Source organism: Hyaena hyaena, unplaced genomic scaffold, assembly GCF_003009895.1.
Source record: "Hyaena hyaena isolate Hyena2069 unplaced genomic scaffold, ASM300989v1 scaffold_454, whole genome shotgun sequence".
NCBI classification, from domain to species: domain Eukaryota; kingdom Metazoa; phylum Chordata; class Mammalia; order Carnivora; family Hyaenidae; genus Hyaena; species Hyaena hyaena.
Window position 1 is genome coordinate 1,049,746 of NW_024081086.1, and position 23,435 is coordinate 1,073,180.

Genomic DNA, 23,435 nt, shown 5'->3' on the forward strand with positions numbered 1-23,435 from the left:
GGAAAAAAAGGATTGAGGAGAAATATCTAGCTTCACTAGCAGGCCTCCAGCTGTAAAGATGCCAAGTTCAGAAAGGGACGCCATGGTGGTCCATGTCATTGTGAGCTAAAGCTTAGCTAACCAGTTGCTTATTATTTACGGAATAATTTGACATGCTATTTTACAAACAGCTTGATAGCACTTTTTGAATTACAGGAATCTTACTCTGATGTTTAAAGTTTACTCTACATTTCATCATCAACCATTTGTAATCTAAACACATCTGCATGACATTTTCATCATTCCATGACCTTCTGATTTAAACAGGCTTCCCCCCCAAGGTAAATGATTAAATTTGAGCAAAAGATGATTATTTTGATCAAAGATAAGCACCTGTAAAGTGATTCATAGATGTCTTCCTTTACTGAACATTTTACATTCTAAAGTATAACACGATTCTATCAGTATTCTGAAAAATTCATTTACTGCCAGGGAATTAAAAGGCAAATAAGAGTCTTCTTTAAATAATAGAAGCAGGATATTCATAGGTGATTGTAAGTGAATTCTCTGACAGCCAGTAAAACTCAGAATCTGTGTGTAGTACTTACCCTGGCTCTTCTCCTCTCCTCAAAGAGAAAAAATAGAAGCAAAAGCAGCCCAGGTTTCTGTGCTGGCCCATCACGGCTTAGATGCCTAGAATCTCCTGTCCAGGGAGCAAGAAGCTTGGTAGGAAGAACACACTATACTGGTGCGTGGCATGGGAAGCAGCACTGGTCTGTGCAGGCACCAACCTCATCACCTCCCCCTCCCTGAGGAAGTCCGAGTAGGACTCAACCATGAGTGTCTTTGGTAGAACAAGAGTTCAAGATATTTTTGTCTCCTGACCATGAGCAGGCACTCACGGTGCATTCTCGTGCCAACCATAGCCCTTTTCCAGGCGTGGCTCCTACCAGGGCGTAGTGTTGTCACAGATGTACAAGATTATCCCAAGTATAGCCTTTTATGGTGTTCTGTCAACTACACTGAGAAATCCGTGGCAAAGCAGGGCTCTGGGTGAGGTTGTGATGGGGTAGTCTGAGGGGGCTAAGCGTGGGAGCAATCATTTCCTTAAAAGCTTCTATGCTGTAAAGTTGAGAGGTCAAATAAGTTTTAATTTTTGTGTCAATTCTGACTAATTGATGGTGGCTGCTGGGAACAAGGTGCTGATAAGAATTCTAAAACCTATTCAGGCCTCAGAGTGTAAGAGGGCTGTAATTAACCTATGTCTGCCACAGAAGTATAAAAGGAAAGGACAAGAATGGTGTGCAAATATGTATTTACCAACTCTGTGCTAATAGAAGGTACAGAAATTTGCTCAAACTTATAAAAGGAATAAAGAGGTATAAAGTCTGCAGCGGAACCCAGATTTCTGGACGTACGGTCCATATGCCAATGTGTACAAATAACAGTGTGTACTTAATGCCTCATAATGATAATAGCCAGTATTTTTACTTTGACATGCTATTCTAAGCATTTTAACATATAATCCTCATAACTTCCCTGTGAAGTTGGTACAATTATTGTCTCTATTTTATACAGAGGACATTGAGGCAGAGAGAGATTGAGTAATGTAAAACTAAAGAGTCATACAGCAGGATGGTAGATCCTGATAAAGATAGACTCTGATAAAGATCTTATAGTACAGTTGTGCCACTTTCCAAGATATTATTTGTTTGCCATTAGTAGAGGAAAGCCAGGCTCCTTCACTCCTACGCTGAGATCTGTCTACAATGAATTCCATTTCTCTGGAGTAAAAACAGCTTTCCCGTCAATTTATTGTGATACCTTTTTGCAAGGGCTTTCACGCTCAATTGAAATTTCTGCTTAAAGCTATCATTAGACCTCTTGGTAAGTTTCATTTGCAGTTCCCACCATCTGTGCTCCTAACTCCAGGGACAGGTTAATGGATGGCTGTGATATCAACCAAGAATCTCAGGGGGCAGTTTTGGCACTCACAATCCTGACTTTTGCCACATTGGAAATTGAGGCTGCAGGGCTCATGTCTGCTGCACAGGCTGCAGTGCAGCCTCGCAAATCTGCCGGGACGACTGAGCTGCAGCCAGGGAGACTGGACATGAGGTATAGAGATGAGCCTCAAGGCAAAAAAGATGAACTATTGGCAGATTTTTCTGGGAGACTTGAAGAGTTTACTCCAATAGCCTGGGGGTAGGGCTAGGGGTAGGTGTAGTAAGATATTTGGCCAAGTCAGAGAGTATAGAGTCTCACCCTTGCTCCGGAACTAACTTCACCATACTTCACATTGGAACGGAGTGCATACAACTGCTTGGATCTTTTCATTCAGATAAGAAAATGTTACTTTCTGAAAAGAGTTATTTTGAGGGCCATTTGGGAGGCTCAGTCGGTTTAGTGTCGTGATCTCACGGTTTGTCAGCACACAGCCACTTCAGATCCTTTGTCTCCCTCTTTTGCTGCCCCTCACCCACTGGTTCTCTCTCTTTCTATCTCTCTCTCTCAAAAATAAATAAGTAAGCTTAAAAAAAGAGAGAGATACTTGCAAACTCAGTTATTTTCATATTGGATGATTTGCTTATCTCAGTTCCAAACATAGGTAGTGAAAGGAAGTAGATTTAAGAAAAATCAGCCCATGGCTGCTCATCTGTCTCTTCCAATCGTTTTATTTAGTTACTTGGTAATAATTATTAAACTGTGTGTCTGCCAAGAGCACAGACGGGGAAAGCAGGTAATCAGTCACAGAGTTATCCAGTTTCAAATCTCAATCCTCAGTTCTGCCTTATGATGTCATTTATCTCTCTCCTCCATTTTAAATGAAGAGATCAGAGGCAATCCAATGCTGTACAGTCTTTTGATTGCTCATCATAATAAGTTGTACAGAGTGCAATTGATGCTAAAAGACATAAAACGTGCCTTTGCAGGCTAACCCTCTTTGGTTGAGAGGACATCTTGGCTTTTGTCCTCATGTGCCTCCCTCAACGACTCCCTCTGGTTCCCATGCTTCCTCTGTGTCCCCCACTCTCATACCCATTCAGTTCCCAGATGCAGCCTCATCTCTCTGCTGCCTTCTCTTAGTAAAATGTTTGAAACGAATTCAACCCAAGCTGTAGCTAAAGTCTGAGAGGGGCATGGGAACAACAGCTCGTCTCTGCATGTTCTGCTTAACTGTGTCGCTGCCCTCTTTCCAGTGACAAACTTGTCTGGCAGATTAATCTCCTGTCTCGGTACCGTCAACCTCTCCCAGACCCAGAGTGTTTTCCCCCTCAGATCTTTGAAAACATGAAATCCTGGCACCAAATGTCAGAATTTAATCATCTAAATTGCCACACGTTGACAAAATCAACTAGAGTGCTTCTTGGATTGTGCTAAAGCTCCACCTGACTGGCAGGGGTGCATCTTGGCTTCATGTTAATGTCCCTCTAAACCTGCTGCTATAGCTATTGTACACAGGCTTGGGTTTATAATTCCAGGTCCCATCTGTTTCCAGGCTGCTCCCTGAGTTAACTATGCAGGACTGAGCCAGGACTCTAAAGCTGGTGGAAATATTCTTGTTGGTCTCCAGCAGTCTCCACAGGGCTGAGTCCAGTGGTAAATCATTCGTTACCATGATCTCTGAAGAACACTTCACCCGCCTGATTACTTCTTCCTGAGGACTTCGTCGCTGAGTTTCATACCACTTAGTCGACGTCACACTTAGTCAACGTCACTAGTTGTTTCTTTTGAGTCACCTTTGCTAGATTCTGACTTCAAATATCAGTGTGTTGAGCTCAGTCTTTGGACTTCTTCTCTTTTCTGTCATTAATTACCCCTTTGGTGTTTGTTCTCATCTAGTCTCGTGGTTCTGAATGCCATCTACACAGTGACGAATCACAAATCTGCACGGCCAGCCCAGACCTCTGCTTGAACTCCAGATTATGTATTCAACTGTTCACTTGACATTTTCACTTAGATGTCTAACAGGTATCACCACTTTAACAAAAAACTAAGCTCCTAATCTCTACTGCCCACTTTGGCCGACTCCAATCTCTGGCTTGAGTATTGCTTACCTCACTTAATTGTAATTTCATATGGTCAGATGCTCAGTCTGAAAACATTGGGGGTTTCCATGGTAGATAGTCTGCTCATTATCAATTTTTTACTTCCACCCATTAAGATCTGGAGTCTACATACCCTCATCTCGTATATGAACTGGCCTTATATATAATGTGGCTGATGTGACACTGCAGAATTTCCAACCTAGATTTTAAGAAGACAGGCAGCTTCTTCCTCCTTCTTGAACTCAGTTACTGTGTCAAACTGATCACCCTGAGACCACTGTGACGTAATAAAGTTTAAGCTCACTGCATGGAGAGATCATGTGGAGAAAGTCAGTCACCACAGCTGTTCTAGCCAGCCCCTGCTGAAGTGCCAGATATATAAGCACAGAAGCCATTTGGATACCACATAGAGCAGAACTGCTTGACCAAACCCACGCCAGATTGTTGAGTATGACAAACAATATGTTTTTTAAGCCAGCAAATTTTCCCTAGCAGTAGATAATAATACCTTTGCCTCCATTCCTTCTCTCACAGTCCAAAGTTGAAAGTTTGTTGGCACTACTTTCAAAATATATCCATGATATAACCACTCTTTTAATCTCCATGGTTACCACTTTGAATCATTATCATCTTTTGTGTGTTTTCCCATGTTCCTCCCTTGTTCTTTCATAACCTATTGTCAACCTAAAGCTAAAGTAACTTTTCAAAATTTAAGGCTGTCGTGGTATCCTTCGTTTAAAATCTTCCAAAGGCTCTCCATTTCACTCAGGGTAAAAGCCAAAGTACTTCAACGGTCTGCGAGGGTATTCAGGATTTGGCACCCTCACTGTATCTCTGCCTTATCCTCTCACCTCCTCCCGGCCCTCAGCTTTGCTCGATTCTACTCCAGAAACATTGGCTTTCTTGCTTTTTATTAATATTTGGGTGTGTTTCTGCTGTAAGGACTTAGCGCTGATCATCCCTCTGCCCAGCATGGTTTCACCTAGGGGGTGCTTACCTGCTTTTCACCTTCAAGTTTTTGCACAAATATCACCTTCTCAGCTAGGTCTTCACTCACCACCCTATTCAAAGTTATATCACTTCTCACCTTCCCATCCCTATCCCTTTTGCTTTGCTTTATTGTTTCCATAATACCTCCTGCTTTCTAACATATGCTTAATTTAATTACTGATTTTTATTATCATTTACCTCACACTTGAAGACAAGGTCAAGGATTTTTGTCCATTTTTTAGCTAAGGTATATCCTCAGTTCCCAGAAACAATGTCTAGTCAGTGCTTAATAATAGACAAACAACTGGTGATTCTATGTTTCCTTCTCCTCCACTTGATCCACCGAGAATCTCTGAGTTTGGTAAATATGAACTGAATTTGGTAAATCCATGAGTCAGGTCTGTTAACAGAGGCTTAGAGATAAGCTATCTTTCCAGGCTGGAGATGGTGTTGTTCATTCAAATTGCAGGTATCAGAAATTCTTCTCCAAGTCTCTATCATTTCTCAAAAGACTCTCAGGGTTGACTCCACATGAAGTCCTTCATTTCTCTTTACCAATTTATGTTGTCTCTAAACACAGTCTAATTACTACCTGCCCACATGATGTTTATAAAGCTGTTCTTTCTTGCCTTCTTTACAGCAAGAAAAAATTACATTTTCAAAAATAATATATTTAACTTTTTACTTAAATGGATGCCTAATATTATTACTTCTTTCATAATATCTTTATGTGTTTTCATGCCAAGTGTTTCAACTTTTTATACTCAATTTAGCCCATTTTTTTCAAATATTGGTTATATAATTTTTCTTTCTAAACACTTTAAACATGAGATTCATTATTTTGAGTTAAAGTACCAAAGAGTAAAAAAAAAAAAAAAGATAAAAAGACATCAGCAAACCAAGAAATCAGCACTTACAATTTGACTTCAATTCTTCCAGAATTCTCACAATATCACGTTAATGTCTACACCCTGATGCTGTGGATAGTTTTGTTAAGAGTTTTGCTCTTTAACTGTTTTGCTCAGCAATCTAACTCCAAATGGTATTTTACAAATGATTATTTGTCATCTGTGGGTCATCCTCTACTTCTTTTTCTCCTTCTTAATAAATGCATTCTGATACATTTTTCATACTCAGACTCATTGCCATTGGCTCTCCTGTACTGATCTCTCTATAAGAGTCTGGAACACAGAACCTGTCCCCTGTTTTATTGTCATGTCCCATGCTTTGTACACTAAGGACAGAACCTGGGCTTTATTCCAAGCTATTTTGTTACTCTTCGTAGCTCACGTACACGATGCCCTTTCAAAGCATCAACAGCAGCAAAGTGACTGAATTACAGCTTTAAATACAAAGAGGGATAGTTACTGTCAGGCAAGCGCCGTTGTCTTACTACTGGCTCACTAATCTGTAGTCGGGACGGCCATCACTATGCATTCCTAATTACTTATTTTACTGCATTACTTAAGGGCTTATAAATTCTGACTTCTCATTTTTGAAGACTAGATGACTTCAGTGGCTCTCCCTGCACCCTGCTCCTTACACTCTCCCCTGTACACTGAGATCCTAATCCCATTGTGGCATTGACTGACTGACACGCCACTTCCGGCAGTTCGCCTTGGCAGTTAACTGCTTCACCACACAAGGCTGTTGGCCTGCATTGAGTGTTAATGAAGTTGCCTTTTTTAGAACACTAACTTTTCTAATAACCAGGGAAACTTGAAGAAGTGTAGTTCCAAAGATGAAGGGCTATATCTATTGAATTGATTTTGTACAACAGTGAGTGCAAATAATCCTCTTTGTTGCCTGTTGTGAGTGTTTTTGTGTGATGTTTATCATTTATCACTGGAAAAATCTGCCTTTTAAATCTCTCTTTTTCTTTTGGTTATAAAATTCTCATTAAGGAAAATTTGCATTAGGTATTAAAGTTACAAGAAAAATGTCACTCATATCCTTCCTATCCAAAGAATTACAGCTAATATTTGATCTTATTTTTTCCTCTGCATATGTTTGTTTCATTTATTAAATAGTTTTGGTTGCCTGCTTATGTAACATATGATGTTTACATAACGATATGCTGTTAATATAATTTTGCTTTGCTTTTTTATCCTACTCAAATCTTGAATTTTTCCCATGTCAGTATGAACACTTGATGAACATTCCATCTAATGGATGTCCCATATCCATTATTGTACAATATTCTGGCTGGATCAGATTACTCAATATTTTAAATAAAGCTGCAAAGAACACCTTAAGAATAATATCATATATTTTTAAGTTATTTAAATATTTAGAATTATTTTCTTAGACATATTTCTGGAAATGGAATTGCTTAGTCAAAAGATATGAATACTTTAAGATACTAGATGGAGTCTGAAGAAAAAAAGGAATAAACTTGCTAATAAAGCACCTCTACTTTTCTTTTGTTTCTGGATTAGAAAATAAACGGCAGAATACCAGAGTCCTAGAAATGGGAATCAACTAAGAAATGTTTAACTCCATTCCTTCCTGTTATAAGAAAGTTTGACTTAAAAGAGGTTGTATTGCTCATAATCACCTGGCTGGAGTGGGCAGGTAGTAGCAGATATATGATGTGGTTTCAGGTTTCCTACATTCCAATCCAGTGCTCTTTCTAATGACCATGGATATCTTTTTAGAACTGAGTGATTCTGACACATAAGCAGAAGATATCTCAAACAAATACTAAACTATAAACCGTATAACACTGCAGTTTCATTTGTAGTGTAATATGCTAAACTCAGAACAAGCCCCTTGTCCTTCATTCCACCATACAGTAACCAAAAATGAGAAGTACGTCACTGCCTGGGTTTGGAAGAAGACCCCCTAGTACCCTAAGTATTCTGATAGTTAACAATACCTATAAGGTTGAATTCTTAATCGTACTATCATTCCACTAGAAAGAAATTTTGTAAGTTCAATAGAGTTAGCTTCCAAAAGAACACAGTTTTGTGAGAAGCGTTCATCACACATGGCTGACTAATGATCTAGTGAGACAATGCTGTCTTTTTTGCCCTCATCTTTCTAGGCATCAAAAAAAGAGGCATTTCAAGTTGTGGTTTTAGCACTTGTAACTCAATTGGAAGAATTTTTCTTGCATTTAGTTTATGAAATTTTTATAAGAAAATTTGTGGACTGTTTTCTAATTAATATATTTAAAGCCAAACAAAGTTAATAAATTTATAAACATTTTTTTTTTACTGTGCAAAACTTGCTCATAATTAAAACTTCAAAATATCTTTCTAGGGCTACGTAGGTGGCTCAGTCGGTTAAGTGTCTAACTCTTGATTTTGGCTCATGTCAATCCTAGGGTTGTGGGATTCAGCCTCATGTTGGGCTTCATGCTGAGTGTGGAGCTTGCTTAGGGTTCTCTCTGTCTCTCTCTCTGTCTCTCTCTGCACCCCCCCCCACCACACCACTCTCCCCAGCTCGTACACATACACTCTTTCTCAAATAAAAATTAAAAAATACTTTTTATGACAACATTTTCTATTAGTTTATAATTTGTGATAAGTATCTTCAAATTTTAATTGACCAGGAGAAAATACATTTTTATAAAGATAAAAAAATTAGATACTTTACTAAAGTACTTACATGTGATTAAAAATCATTCATTGTAAAAGTGAGTAAAGATGACAGAACCAAAAAATCTGTTTGGCTTCTCATTAATTCAGTCCTGTCCATCTATATTGTGAATATTCATTTTATCTTTCCTCTTCTCCCCATTTTGTATGTACTCATTCTTCTATATCATGACACTTCTCTTCCTACTATTTTTTTTTCTTATTTAGAAGATAAGCAGTCAATATGGCCACAAAGCATCCTTGTATGTATGACAGGAATATTATGGTAGAAGCCCTTGTACAGAGGAGCAATCAGTGAGGTGGTACAGAGCACTAACTTCTCAGGAAGGGACATAATATAAGGAACTTCCCATCAATCTTAACACAACAAGTTCATAAATATCACTCTCAATTGTACTTTAAGAAAAATGGGACAGGGGTGCCTGGTGGCTTAGTTGGTTGAGTGTCCAACCCTTGGTTTTGGCTCAGGGCATGATCTCACGGTTTGTGGGTTAGAGCCCAGAGTCAGGGTTTGCGTTGACAGTACAGAGCCTACTTGGGATTCTCTCTCCCTCTCTCTCTCTCTCACTTTGTCTCTATCACTGCCTCTTCCCCTCTTGTGCTATCTCTGTCTCTCTCAAAATAAATAAACTTAAAAGAAGCAATAAAAATGGGACAAAACCCTAGACATTTAAAACTCCCTCTTGAAAATTAAGGAAAATATTTCCCTTTCCTCCTTTTTCTTTGAGTAGTTACTTCAGAAAGTTTGTCATTGCAAAGACATTCTTCCTTCTTTGAAATGTATGTAAATTGCTTTGAAAACTAGACAGGTTTGTATGACCTGGGTATGTCTTTTTTTTGAGGACATGGCTTCCATGTCCTCAAAAGGTAAGCATCAAAAAAGATAGAACCTCTATCTCCCAGCTTCTGTGGGAGGATAGGAATCTAACTTAGGTATTCCTGGTTGAAAAACTACCTGTTATAAAGAGATGAGAAATTTAATGTTTGTCTGGATAAAGCCAACTGCCAATTAGTTAACACAGATGGTCACTCAATTACAGATGACTTTATGATGAACTATGCATGACAAATGGTGCTTTCAAGTCCTCTTACTTGAGGGTTAGCAATTATCTATTTTGAGAACATGCACAGAATGGGTTATGTCTGCTTTGCTATATTAAAGGGTAAGATTTCTTTCTGTTTTTGTGAACTCTTGGCAGATTATCTGTGATGTGCATCTCATTCTGGGTGTTCATTTAATAAGAAAAGTGTTTTCCTTCTTTACTAACTTTGTAGAAAGGATGCCTAGGTTGGTAAAAGATTTTGTTTTTAGTTACATTAATAACTGTAAAAAGAGGGTACCACTCCCACATTAAAAACTTTTTAGTTTTTGATCTGTTTAAAAATAGGACTTCAGACACATTTCAATTTATTTCATGATCCTTCCATGGAATCTTGAAGAAAAGGAAACCTTGAATTTCGAACTTAATATGTAGATTGGGAAGACAGACGAGATATGAGCCCTTGGTGGGCAAACAAAGCAAAGAAATAACTCTTTGAAATGAAAAACAACGAATTTCAATTATCTTAGGTTGGAAGCTCAGGGCCCCAAATTCTCTAACCAAAGGCTATCCTCAAATAAGAGGTCACTGGATCTAAAGATAATGACCAATAAATAAATAAAATGATGAAAACGTATGAAATCAGCATTGACAGTGAAGACATTCCATCTTGTAAACAAGAAAGACAATGCATTTTGGAAGATAAAATCCAAAGAGCACCTTCCTCCCATGCAGAGAGCACCTCTGCACTGATCATACCATGTGAGATGCCCACCATTCTCCCGTGCTTTGTGGGGCCAGTGGGGTTTCTGCCGGTGCTCTAACTTTAATACCCCACCAATCAAAGCATTAAGAACACAAACATTGTTAAGACACAAAAAGCATATAGCATAAAAGGCCATAACCCCCGAGTCCTATTAAGGAGGCTTTGGTTCAACAGAAAACTCTGTTTTCACAAATGAATAAAGGCAACAATTTCAGGACAGGCTGGAGCTTCTAAACTACAGTAAAACGGCCAACTAGAACAAGAGTTGCATTTCTTCCTTTGCACCTGCTAGCTGTGAGAAAGAGGTGAAAGTTTTGCCCCTTCTATCCCATACTAGATTTACCATTCCTTTTCCATTCCTCTCCATCCTAGAGGAGTATTAGGTAACAGATCAAGAGGCACCTGAGGGAAAGGCTGTAAACAACCAAGCAATGTCTTTTTCTTTCAGTCTTGACGCTGCATGAATAAGCTTGCCAAGGGATCAGCCCACTCTTACTTTTTGTCTCCTCCTCACATGCCTCTAACATGTGTAATTTGACTCCAGGCTGCTCTGTAGATCTAGCCATCTTGGAACACCACTGTTTTTGAGTTTTATGCAATTGGTCACAGGATGGTAAAGTGCCTTGAGAGATGCAGGAAAAAGTCAGTGCTGTTACTGAGAGATTTCATAAGGAAAGTACCATTAATTGAAAAATATTTTGTGTGAATGAGCGTGTGTGTGTTTATTGTATAACTAGTACTGAAGGTAGTACCTGCCATGCTATTTAGATACTTTCATATGTGATAAGTTTTTCTGAGAAGGGAGAGTTATGGTAAAATTTTTATCATAAATTGGAGTACTTGTTTTACATTTTTTAAACATTTATTTATTTTTGAGAGACAGAGAGAGATAGACCATGAGTTGGGGAGGGGCAGAGAGAGAGAGAGAGAGAGAGACGGATAAACAGAATCTGAAGCAGGCTCCAGGTTCCGAGCTGTCAGCACAGAGCCTGACCTGGGGTTTGAAGCCATGGATGGTGAGATCATGACCTGAGCCGAAGATCATGACCTGAGCTAAAGTCGGATGCTTAACCAACTGAGCCACCCAGGCAACCCAGAGCACTTGCTTTTAATAGATGGTTACATAAATTATCAAGCATCCCCTTTTTGCTTTGACTGCCAAGAATCCCATCGCTAAGTTCAATGCTTACTTGTAATACCTTATTACTGCATAGGTTTTCTAAGTATAATTTGCTTGGTCCTATCAGCCACACCCCATCCCAATTCCCACCTAATTCTTGACTCTTATTATTTACCTCCTTTTAAAGTTGGTTGCATAATTTTGCTTCCTTTGGTTTTATCAAAATTACCTTGAATCAAACAAATAGAATCATATCTTTCAAAAAGCCATAGAGATGGATTCTCTGTATTAAGAAATTATACCATCTAGTCTCCCCTTACTCTTACTGTGTTCTTCTCATCAGCAAGAAGGTATTTATTCAAGGATGTTTATGTATTTCAAAAACTAACAAAGGACTGCAAACAGGCCATTCCTTCACCTAGCAGAAAACAGCTTATAGCAGAAGTATTTTAATGGGTATTATGTCAGCATTTCTATAAACATTTTAAATTAAAAAGGTTTATAACTTACATTTGCTTAATGTTGAAATATGAGGGACAAACTATAAATAAGCATAATCTTTTTCTTTCCCCCAAAATATCTTTTTAGGCAGCTATAGAATATGTTAACCTATTTAGCTGGCTGTATGAATTTTAGCAATATTATCATAGGTCAAGGCTCCTTTAAAATAACATCTTAAAATACTTTGTCATAGAGCTTTTTCTTTGAATAATCATAATAATGAGAATAACTAAAATTTGTAGAGCATCTATAACAGTTCCAGGCTACTTAAATATATCGTCTTTCAGGAAACTTTTATTCTTCCTCCAGCAGGTAAAGAACCTAATGAATAAGAGATAGAGTTCAAATCACTGATAATGGTGAGCCAATTTTAGGAGGCAGTCCCGTCTGACACTCTTTCCACCAAACATACTTGCATAAAACATTTGCACAATTTTAAGCCATCCACAAAGTAAGTACTTGGGACCTCTTCTGGTTCAACAGCATTTTATGTTTACTTGAGAAGTGTGAATTAAAGAGAGCCCACCCTCTATTACTCAGATGTATAGATATTGAGCTTTGAGTTTTAGAAGTGGACTCTTTTTTTTCTCTCGTGGGTATTGGCAACCACACTTTTCCTTGCCAGTAATTTGATTGTCCAAGACTGAATCAGGAGCTAAAAGAGACTGTGATTGCTACATAGACCCAGCGACAACTTAATTCCAAATTGAACCTTGTAGACGTGTGAGTGCTGGGGCTTGTGTCCTTTTAAAAGGGCAAAATGTATCAGCACAGGAGGTGAGATAAGCACCTGTCCTCCTCACATTCCATTTAAAAGCCACAGAGTCCATTCCTAGATGGCTTTCTGCGTGGACCCACCCGAGTAGGTAGGTGAAATGGAAGCCTATGAAACCAGTGCAAAGGGAGGCACATACTTTCAGAAGTATTAAGCTTCTGAAAATGTATGTGTATTATCTTTGACATTATAAAAGGAGACAGAAAATAAATAAAATAATCAATAGCTAATTGGTAAACCTTCCTCAGCAAACAGCAAGTCAGTGAAGTGGAGACATCCAGGGTGATTTTCCTCCATATCGATTTTTACTATTTCACATTAGCCTAAATTAGCTTCTATTGTTTTCATTTCGATTGTCAAGGTCCTAGGGAACATTTTGGGTCACCTGAGGGTTCCTCTTCCCATTTTGTGCCAGAGTCACCAGGAGAATGATAATGGAACTCACATAGGTCAAGTGGTAAACAAATCACCAGAAAGATTTTGCCGCAGAGTCACTTTACCTGGCCCAGGCTCTGAGAGTGTTTTGGTCATTGAAGTTCTTATAATATAACCTGCATTCATGTTATCACCGTTAATTGTGGTGATATTAACATGGTAATACTATAGGTCATCCTATGACAATCTTAAGGGAGCCTTAAAGTTATTTGCAGTGACAATCTTGATTTCCATGGTCATCTCTGTGAGGTGGGAAGGTTGCTAAGAAAGGCATCTGTATAATAACCATAAAGGCATATTTGGGAATGAGACCTAGGAATATCCATGCAATAAATAGGATGAAATTTTGTTTCATGTGTCTCACTGCATTGTGCTTCCTGTGACTGGGAGGGCTGCCTTGAGGTGAATGAAAACCTGTACTTGGTCAGCTATGAAAATAGTATCTTTATTCTCTGGGTGTCAGCTTTACTCACATCAGAGAGGAAATGTCTGTCTCCTTTACAAGCAGAAACAAAACCATCATACAATTATTCTCATTTAGCTATTATTTAGCATTAATTGGAACTTGGCATGCTGGGAAACTTGCTTCCTGGGGAAGAATTTTATTTTAGAGCACCCTAGACACTGTGTAATGTGCATAGCACATCCAAAGCACCAATTTATTAAAAGTCGCAATATTTTCCCTAGAGAATGGATTTGCTATTCACCATTAGGACTAGGTCCAATATTTATGGAATGTTCACACATGATTAATTATGTTTCACTTACAAATAGCCTCTAATGGGAGCCATTTTTATTATAAGTGCTATTTTAATGAATTGTCTGTCTTTATGAATTCATGTCCAAGACTGAAATAATGTCTTTTCCTTCCTTTCCCCAACTTTATACCTGACCCTGCTGGTTCTTCTGTCTTTCCTATGTCTTCCATCAGACTCATGTGATCATCCCTTCAGTTGCCTAAGCTAGAAGTCTTGACTATATTTGTGACTCACTCATCCCTCCATCCCATTGCCGATCACTCACCATATCAAATGGCTCCCTGTTGCCTGTAGAATAAAAGCTGAATCTCCTTAATCTGATTAAGCAGGTGTATTAAGATCCTGATAGCCTGAGCCACCAGAGCATCCCAGTTATCCGTTCTTCACCTTCCCCAAGTGGACTATACTAGTTCTCACCATGAGATGCTCTTCCTTATCCCTGTGTCTACACTCTGTTCACATTTTCTTCTGCCAGCATTCCCTTCTTTTTCTTTGCTAAGACGGAATGCCTGCTTGTTCAGAAGTCAGCTTAAATGTCACTCAGACTCTCCCCTCTCCTCTCTTTAGGCAGGATCAGTAACTCTCTCATTTGTTTTCTTATAGAACTGTATGTATACTTCATTTATGTTCCTTATTTATGTGTACATTTAACTCATGAAGAACACAGTAAATATTTTAAGGCATCAGTATGCTTTTAAAATTTTTTGTGTGTCTTCCGTGTATACCATATTAATTAGCATATGATAAATGGTTGGTGAAGGCTGTCTGGCCAAACTGAAAATCCTGTTAAAAAAAGTAACAAGGTTATCCCTCAGCACGTATTCCATATAAATACTACCTTGAGGTTGATGATGGAGATAAAATGGATACAGCTGAAGGAGAAAGTCTGATGGCAAAACATATACACCCCCAACAGGGTAAAAAGATCTAGAGACATAACAGTTGAGGGCATGAAGGTAAATCAGAGGTTACCAATAACCAGAAAAATAATTTATTTTTATTTAATGTTGCTCTCTCTTTGCCTCATAGCCTTGGCATTTGCTATGTCATTTGCCTTGATAAGCAGCGACCACAGTGCCTAAACTATAGCAGACACACAATAAACATGTTTTGTATGAATGAATGAATAAATAAATGGAGAAATGAGATGACTCCACTTTCTCATTTCATGGATAAGGAAAGAAACCCAAAGACACAAAGAATAGGAAAGCAGAAACAACCTCTTTTCAAGCTACCACCATATGCCTTAAACTAAGACTGGGGGCTTTTGCCTCAACTATCTAATTTTATCCTGTCAAGAAAATTCTACAACTATTATGTGAGACAAAGAGCCTGAAGCTCAAAACCTGTGCCCTATGATCACAGAGATCAGTTGTAACTCTTGTTTTTATACTATGTATAGTGTAGTCTTTCCTTTGCCCCCTGCTGGCATGATAAACGTGGATGGATATATAAGTGATTACTAGTTTTGGTGGGTAGGAATCTCTGCTTTTTATAATCTCTATTGCTTAGATAGTAGCAGGTGAGTAAATATGGGGAGCAGTGATCTAGTGGCGAGATCACTAGAATTGAAGGCTGAAAACCAGACTTCAGTTCCTAATCTTGTTATGGTAGTTGGGGAGAGTCCTTTATTACTTTGGAAACTTAGTTTTCCCATTTATAACACAAGGCACATAATACCAACCTTGTGGACTTCTGTGGTGAACAGAAATATAGTGACTGGGAGACACAGTTTGTCTACATAAAAAGGAGTTATTACTATTATTAAGCTTATGTAAGAATGAGAGAGTGTGCATAAAAGGGTGATCTCAGCCGCACGTTCACTCTCTTTTGTTCCCTTTGTTACTGCTTTGTAATTTCAGTACAACTCAGCCTTCATGTGAGGAAACAGATGAAAACAGGATAAATAAGAATTTCTCCACTAATATAATTTGTACACAATATATCAGATTAAATGAACTTCTGCTTCTAATTCTTTTGAATTCACAATTCAACATAATTTAGTAATAGAGAAATAATAGTTAAAAAGACATCTGTTTCTTGTCGAAAGCTTCTATTCTCATAAGGAAATCAAAACAGTGCAAAAACAGGGAATATTGGAAAATCAACATCACTGCATGGTGGTGACTCTTTGATGAGAAAAAAACAAAGCCACTGACAGTTTGTTTTTTTAATTATTGAAAATAGGGCTTTTCAAATGTTCTACATTAGCGGCAGTTCTATGCATACATTTAAAAACAAATCTGACCACAAAAGAACTTGCATTTTTTTCCGTTTTTTGTAAAGGTATCCTCTATCTTAAACAAGGTACAGAAAGGATCATTTCCCTTCAGCTGGTGACTTCATTTCAGACCTTTCATATCAATAGTGACTTATGATCATTTCTCACATTTGTTAAGGCCTGTACCTTCCCATTTAATATAAATTTTTAAATTAAAATGAAATAAGTTCACATAGCCAAAAAAATAATAGGAGCAATTAAGACATATTTTCAATATCTATTTTAAGATCTCTGATGGTCATACATTAGGCATGAATAGGACCTTGACACTCATCTAATTCTGATCTTTTTATTTCATAGCTTGGGAAATGAGGCTGTGAGCGGCTAATAGAAGAAGATATGCTAGTTCTCAGAGAACAAAGATGAAAAAAAAACCGCTCCAAGCTATCTTTTGAGGACTCTTCTTACTGTACTATATTAGAATACAATCAATTTTGAGAAGTATAACTCAATTCTCCTTTATCCAAATAATATCAGGGAATAAAGAGGGCCTTGCTCAACACTTACATTAGCTCTTTGGCTAAGGACACCTGATGGAATGAAGAGACATATCTGGGAGAAGACTGAATAAATTGGATGATAGAGTTCAGTTCCTAATAGCTTGGAATAATTGGCTAAGTCTAACAAAAGGGAATTTAACAGAGGGATGCAAAATTGGCACTTAACAGTACAAGAACCAATGGCAAAAGTTAATGAAGTGGGGCATATGGCTTAGCAGTAGAACATTTTTTTTCAAAAGTGGCTATTCTTTAAAAAAATTTTTAATGTTTTTATTTATTTAGTTTTACTGTTTTATTTATTTTATTCATTTTTGAGAGAGAGACACACACACAGAGGGTGAGTGGGGGAGAGGCAGATAGAGAGGGAGACACAGAATTGGAAGCAGGCTCTCGGTTCTGAGCTGTCAGCACACACAGAGCCCAACACGGGGCTCAAACTCATGAACCAGGAGATCATGACCTGGGCCCAAGTCAGAAGTTCAACCACCTGAGCCATCCAGGAGCCCCCTAAAAAGTGGCTATTTTTAAAGAACTTAAAGTTTTATGAATTTACTCTTACCTTCTTCCCGAAATGAACTGAATTTTACTTAACATGGTAGAAGTTTATACAGAACAATAAAGATGCTAAATACAGTCTAATTTAATCACCTAGCAGTGAGATTTTAAATGTGGACACTGATAAACTGGGGTAAGTAGAGGGGAAAGACTAGAAATGACTCAGATACAAGTATATTAGAAAAGGTTAAAGGTATTCTTCTTTGGAGAAGAGAAGGCCTGCATTTGTTGTCTTAGAGAAATGGCGGTAAAATGAACATATACTTTGTGACAAAAGAGGATGAATGATCAGGCAGAAAGAACTTAAGGCATGGCATCAGAGCATGGGTCTGAATATTGGTGCCATCATTTACAAGTGGTGTGACCTATGGAAAGTCTCCAAGAAAATGTGTATCAGAGTCTTGATCTGTAAGATAAAAGCAGCAATACCTACAATGCAAAATGGTTATGAAAATTAAATTAAATCAAACAACATGAAAAATACCTACAGTTCATGGCATGCAATCGTCAAAAGGTATTGACCTTTCCACCACTTTGTCAGGTAAAGTCATGAAAGATTTTTATTGGATTTTATTAGAGGAATATCTTGTAGAGGGGTTGTTTGAATTGAGACAGGAAAGTTAGGTGTACAGATGCCTGCCAATCCTGGGTGACATACTTTTATGCTGATTGTCAGCATTTTGTTGTACTTTATACAAGGAAGGATTGTTGCTTAAAACATTTGATTCCTTATAAGGTTATATTGCCTTTTGAAGTTGCAAGAAGTTTCCACTACTATATATCATAAAATTACTTACTTACCTATAAAGTGCAGACAAGGGCCTCTTGTTTCCGGGTTTGGGTCTGTATGGTTTGGGTTCTCCTGCCATGTTGATATCTAAAAGCAAAAAATAATATAGTACTGATTAGCAAAAAATAATCCATTTGAGAAAAATAAATGATGATATCTTCTTTCCTTTTGCCATTTGCCTATATAAATGTTATATGCCATTGATTTATTCAACAAATATTTACTGAGCACCTACTCTAGGCCAGGCACTGTTTGAGATATGACACGTACCAAACAGATTAGATTTATGCCCTTGTAAAACTAACCTTCTACTGGGGGAGAAACAGATAGCATACAACAACAACAAAAAAGAGAAAAATACATAACATATTATAAAGCAATAAGTACTATGGAAAAATACAATGTTGAATGCGGTAGAGAAATCAGGAATTTTACTAAGCAGTAAAAATGAAGAGAGAATGCGATATACTTTTTTTTTAATGTTTATTTTCAGAGAGAGAGAGAAAAGAGAGAGAGAAGAGAGAATCCCAAGCAGGCTTCACACTGTCAGCATGGAACCCAACGTGGGGCCGGACCCCATGAAGTGAGAGGTCAGCCTGAGTTGAAATCAAGCATTGGATGCTTAACCAATTGAGCCACGCAGGTGCCCCCAGATATCCTTCTCACTTGGGTTTTTGCCAGAAATGTTACAGTTTGCATATGCATTTGCATACAATAGAGCTCCGTTCCTAAGAGGAATTAATTTAAATGATACTACCTTTCACTTCTGTAGAGAAGGTATGTAGAAGAGTGGAACAGTTAGAGCATACCAGGTTTACTACAGGAACAACACAATGCACTCAGAAACCAGAATGTGCATTTATAGACTTCTGGGGTAGTCAGAAGAAGAGAGCACCACTTTTGCCTTTGTGAACTAATATTATGATAAAGTCTTTAGGATGAGACAATAAGATGCTTAAGTACATGACAGAAGAGTATTTGCATATAATTGCCCAACTCTGTCTTAAAGAAATGTATAAAACTGTTAAGTGGTTGGTAAATTGGGGGACAAAGATTTGGAAAATCACAAAAACACCAAGATTTAATAAAGCTAAAATTTCTAAAGCATGATATAAAGAATAATCTAAAAAAAGCAAACTTTAAGAAAGAGGGACATTATTTTGATAGAAAAGAAAGGGAATACTTCTCTTTCTTGTACAATGGACTAAATACACTGGATTAGGGAGGGATGAGCCACCCAGCAGTGAAAACAACCAAAATTTCTAGTTAAATACAACCGACTCTTGAACAACACTGGTGTGAACTGCACAGGTCCATTTATATGCAGATTTTTTTTCAATATATACGGTACAGTACTGTAAATGTATTTTCTCTACCTTATGATTTTCTTAACATTTTCTTTTCTCTAGCTTACTTCTATTGTAAGAATACAGTAACAAGAATACATGAAATATACAATATATGTATTTATTGTTTATGTTATTGGTAAGGTTTCCAGTCAATAGTAGGCTATTATTTGAATTTGGGGGGGAGTCAAACATTATGTGTAGATTTTTGACCGCACAAAGGGTGAGGCCCCTAAATCCCATGTTGTTCAAGGGACAACTGTATAATGTATCTCTTTTTAAAAAATACAACATTGAGCTAGTAAGAAAGTAAGGAGTTCATAGAAGCCTACATGTGAGTGAAAGCAGGAGCTCAGATGGAACTGGAAGACTGACTCTGGCTTAGTCCTTAAAGACATTTATTGAAACCAGAACTTGAGCTTTAGCTTTCATGTCTTTGTGAATTAGCAGGGACAGGAGACAGTGCCCACATTAAATGATATGAACCATATAATCACTGAACTCAATATCCATATGGGTTAAAATCCTTAAGTATGAAGAGAAGGAAACTTTCCCCTTTCCCCTAATAAGGAATATCCACAAAAAAATTTCTAGTAAATTTCACACTTAATAGCGAAATATCGGCCACATTTTCTTTAACATCAAGGAATTTGGTTAACTAATTATATATATATATGTATATATATATATATATATATACACATATATATATATATTTTATAGTTTATTGTCAAGTTGGTTTCCATATAACACCCAGAGCTCATCCCAACAAGTGCCCTCCTCCATGCCCATTAACCCCCTTCCCCTCTACACACCCCCCCACCCTCATTAACTAATTTTTAAATTATGTCTGCACCCAACATGGGGCTCAAACTTATGACCTGGAGATCTAGAGTCACAAACTCTTCGAAATGAGCCAGCCAGGTGCCCCTAATGTCAAGAAATTTAAAAGGGCATTCACTCGTACCAATTCTGTATCACACTGTACTGGATTTCATAGTCAGTGATGTTAAACAGGAAAACAGTACCAGAAATGGAAAGGAAGAGATTAAACTGTCATAATTGTTGATAATAACTGGGTCCACATAAACACTCCAAAATATCCATGAACTACTACAATTAATAAAGGAGTTTAATAAATTGCTTGGGTTCAAAGCCAATATACAAAATTCAAATGCATATCTCTATATGGCAATACATGTTTTAAAAACATAATTCTAAAAGATGTTATTTACAGAGTATAAAAGTAAAGTACCTTGGGATAAATGTATTATAAAAGTTTAGAGATGTTTATAAGGAAAATTATGTAACTATATTGGAAGATTTTACAGTTACCTTACATAAATAAAGAATTAGAAACTTGATATTTAACAACCAATTCAATTCTCCCAAAGTTGGTTTATTGATTCCATATAGTTTCAATAAAGTCACTGAAGAGCCAAAAATTAAGGCCTCCATTAAGAGCAAGCTCGGGCTGCACGTAGGCCCAGTCCCAGTTCCAGGAAAAGCCTCAGATTGTTCAAGGCTAAAGCCATCCTTGGACCACCCTCAGTTCAGCTAATCAAAAAGAAAAAAACAAAACAAAACAAAACAAAACATTCGTATGGTCTGAGTCAAGGCTGGAAACTGCAGATACAAACTAGCCAATTTCTCACCGCTTGCCTGAACCCCTTGTGGGCCCTTTGAACTTACCTCATAATTGGTCATTTTCAAAGGATTCTCAAAAGTCATGATTGGGTCCCACCAAAAGTACAGATACTGAATGGTCAAAGCTGTTACCAGGGGTGCTGTACAATTGTAATTGGTGCTTATGTGATGATGCTACATGTACTGTAACACCCCCATCCTTTACTCCTTAAAAACCCTGTTCGCTATTGTTCTTCCCTTCACCTTGCTGCCATGACACCGGTAGGCTGGTGAGCCCCTGCTCGAGCTTGTAATAAAGACCCTTTTGTATTTGCATCAGTGCTGGCTCCTTGGTGGTCTCTGGGACTCATGATTTGGGCACAACATCACCAAACATTCTTTTTATATCTGTGTGGGGTTGGATAAGTTAATTCTGAAAACTATATGACAGAGTAAAAGGTCAAATCAACCGCTTAGAAAAAAGCCCAAAGGTGGCCAACTTGCCTTATCCAGACTTATTTTAAGCTATAATAATTAAGACTATAGTATTGGTACAAAGATAGAAAATGAAACATTGCAAAAGAGTCGAGAAGTCCCAAATCGACACATGCATATATGAATGTTTGAATTAGGACAGAAATAGCCTACCTGATCAGGGAGTAAAGATAGGCTTGAAATTGGACCTCTACCTTACATTCTACAGAAAAATTAATTACTATTGGATTAAAAGCCTAAATGTGACAGGCAAAATATGTAACTGTTAAGAAGAAATGTAGTAGAATATCTTTATGAGATCAGAATATGAAAGGATAATCTTAAACCAGACATAAAAAGCACTAGCCTTAAAATATAAGATTGATAAATTCTACTATATTACAGTAAAATAAAAAGAATTTTTACTCAGCAAAAGGCACATAAAGACAATGAAAACAAAAGCCACAAACTAGATAAAGAAATCTTTGACAAAGTATTTGTTTCTGGAATATATAAAGAACTCATTTACATAATAGGAAAAAGAGACAAGCCACCAAGTAGAAAATTGGGCAAAAAAGACAGGAGAGATACTTTACAGAAGAAGATAGATAAATGCTGAATAAACACATGAAAATATTCTCAACCTCATTTGTAATGGAGAATTTCATTTTAGTATATGTACTGCCAAAGTGAGCACAATAACAGAGAATTCAAATTAAAACACTACAAGATACAATTAATACCTACTGAATTTCCAACAATTTACAAAGTCTGACAATACCAAGAGTTGGTGAATTTGGCAGCAAACTGGAATGTGTACATTGCAGGTATAAGCATAAATTGGTACAACTATTTCACAAGATAGCAGTTTATAATGAACTTAAAATGCTCAAACCCTACAAATCAGGAGGTATGCACCCTAAGAAACGCTAGCATATGTGTACCATGAGATATATACAAGAATGCTTATTGCAGTATACCAAAATAGAAAAAAATTCCCATAAAAACACAAATATCCATTGATAGGCAACAAGATAAATGAATCATGATGTATTTACAAAGAGGGAGAGAGAGAGAGAGTGAGAGAGAGAGAGAGAGAGAGACTGACTTAGACCCAGAGGCAACAACATGTAATCTCAGGAACATAACACTGACCAAAAAATGATGTCATGGAAAAACACTGACAGAATGAATTTTTATCTTAATAAAAATACAGATTTAAACAAATGTTATATAGGAATCAAAATACATGTAGCAAAATGGAAAAGAGCAAGCAGAGATAAACAATACATTTAGGATGAAAGTTACCCTTAAAGGGTTGGAAAGAATGTGGAACTTGGGTAGGACATCTAGGGAACTTTAAAATGAATTATAATGTATTATTGAGGGTGCATGTGTAGTGGGAATATGAGTTTACAATGTAGCATAATTCTTTACAATTCTAAGATGTTGTAAATTTTATTTTGTATATATTTAATAACTAACAAAAATTTGAAAAAGAGAATGGGAACAGAGATGGTAAGTTGTGGATTGATAAATACTCAGGTCAGGGGCAGTGGGTTTTGGTAAACAAGTGGTTTCAGCAAAGATTGCAAATGAGGACATAGGACAGAAGAGCTGTTGGTGGGTAGGTGGATTATTGGATGTGAGTAGATTATTAGAAACCCCAATTAGAAGTTTAAATCTAATTTGACTGGGATATAACTTTGGGTTCTGAGTAGAGGATGGTTGTGAGAATGAATCATGACGACAGTAATTCTTGTATGACTTGGGATAAGGTACAATCAAGATCAAGGCTGTCTGAATCTTTCAGATGTGACAGAGTTGGAACAAAAAAGTGAGTGAAAT

The 23,435-nt window shown here is 37.3% G+C and overlaps 1 protein-coding gene across 3 annotated transcripts in view; it reads right to left on the reverse strand.

Annotated features, from left to right (window-relative positions):
- The window catches only part of RALYL (RALY RNA binding protein like), a 388,833-nt gene that overhangs the window by 140,963 nt on the left and 224,435 nt on the right, over nt 1-23,435 (reverse strand). For all 3 annotated transcript variants that reach the window (XM_039253467.1, XM_039253466.1, XM_039253468.1), the window contains exon 2: nt 18,153-18,228. In XM_039253467.1, coding sequence (XP_039109398.1) covers nt 18,153-18,228 — 76 coding nt within the window. The remainder of the gene's footprint in view (nt 1-18,152; nt 18,229-23,435) is intronic.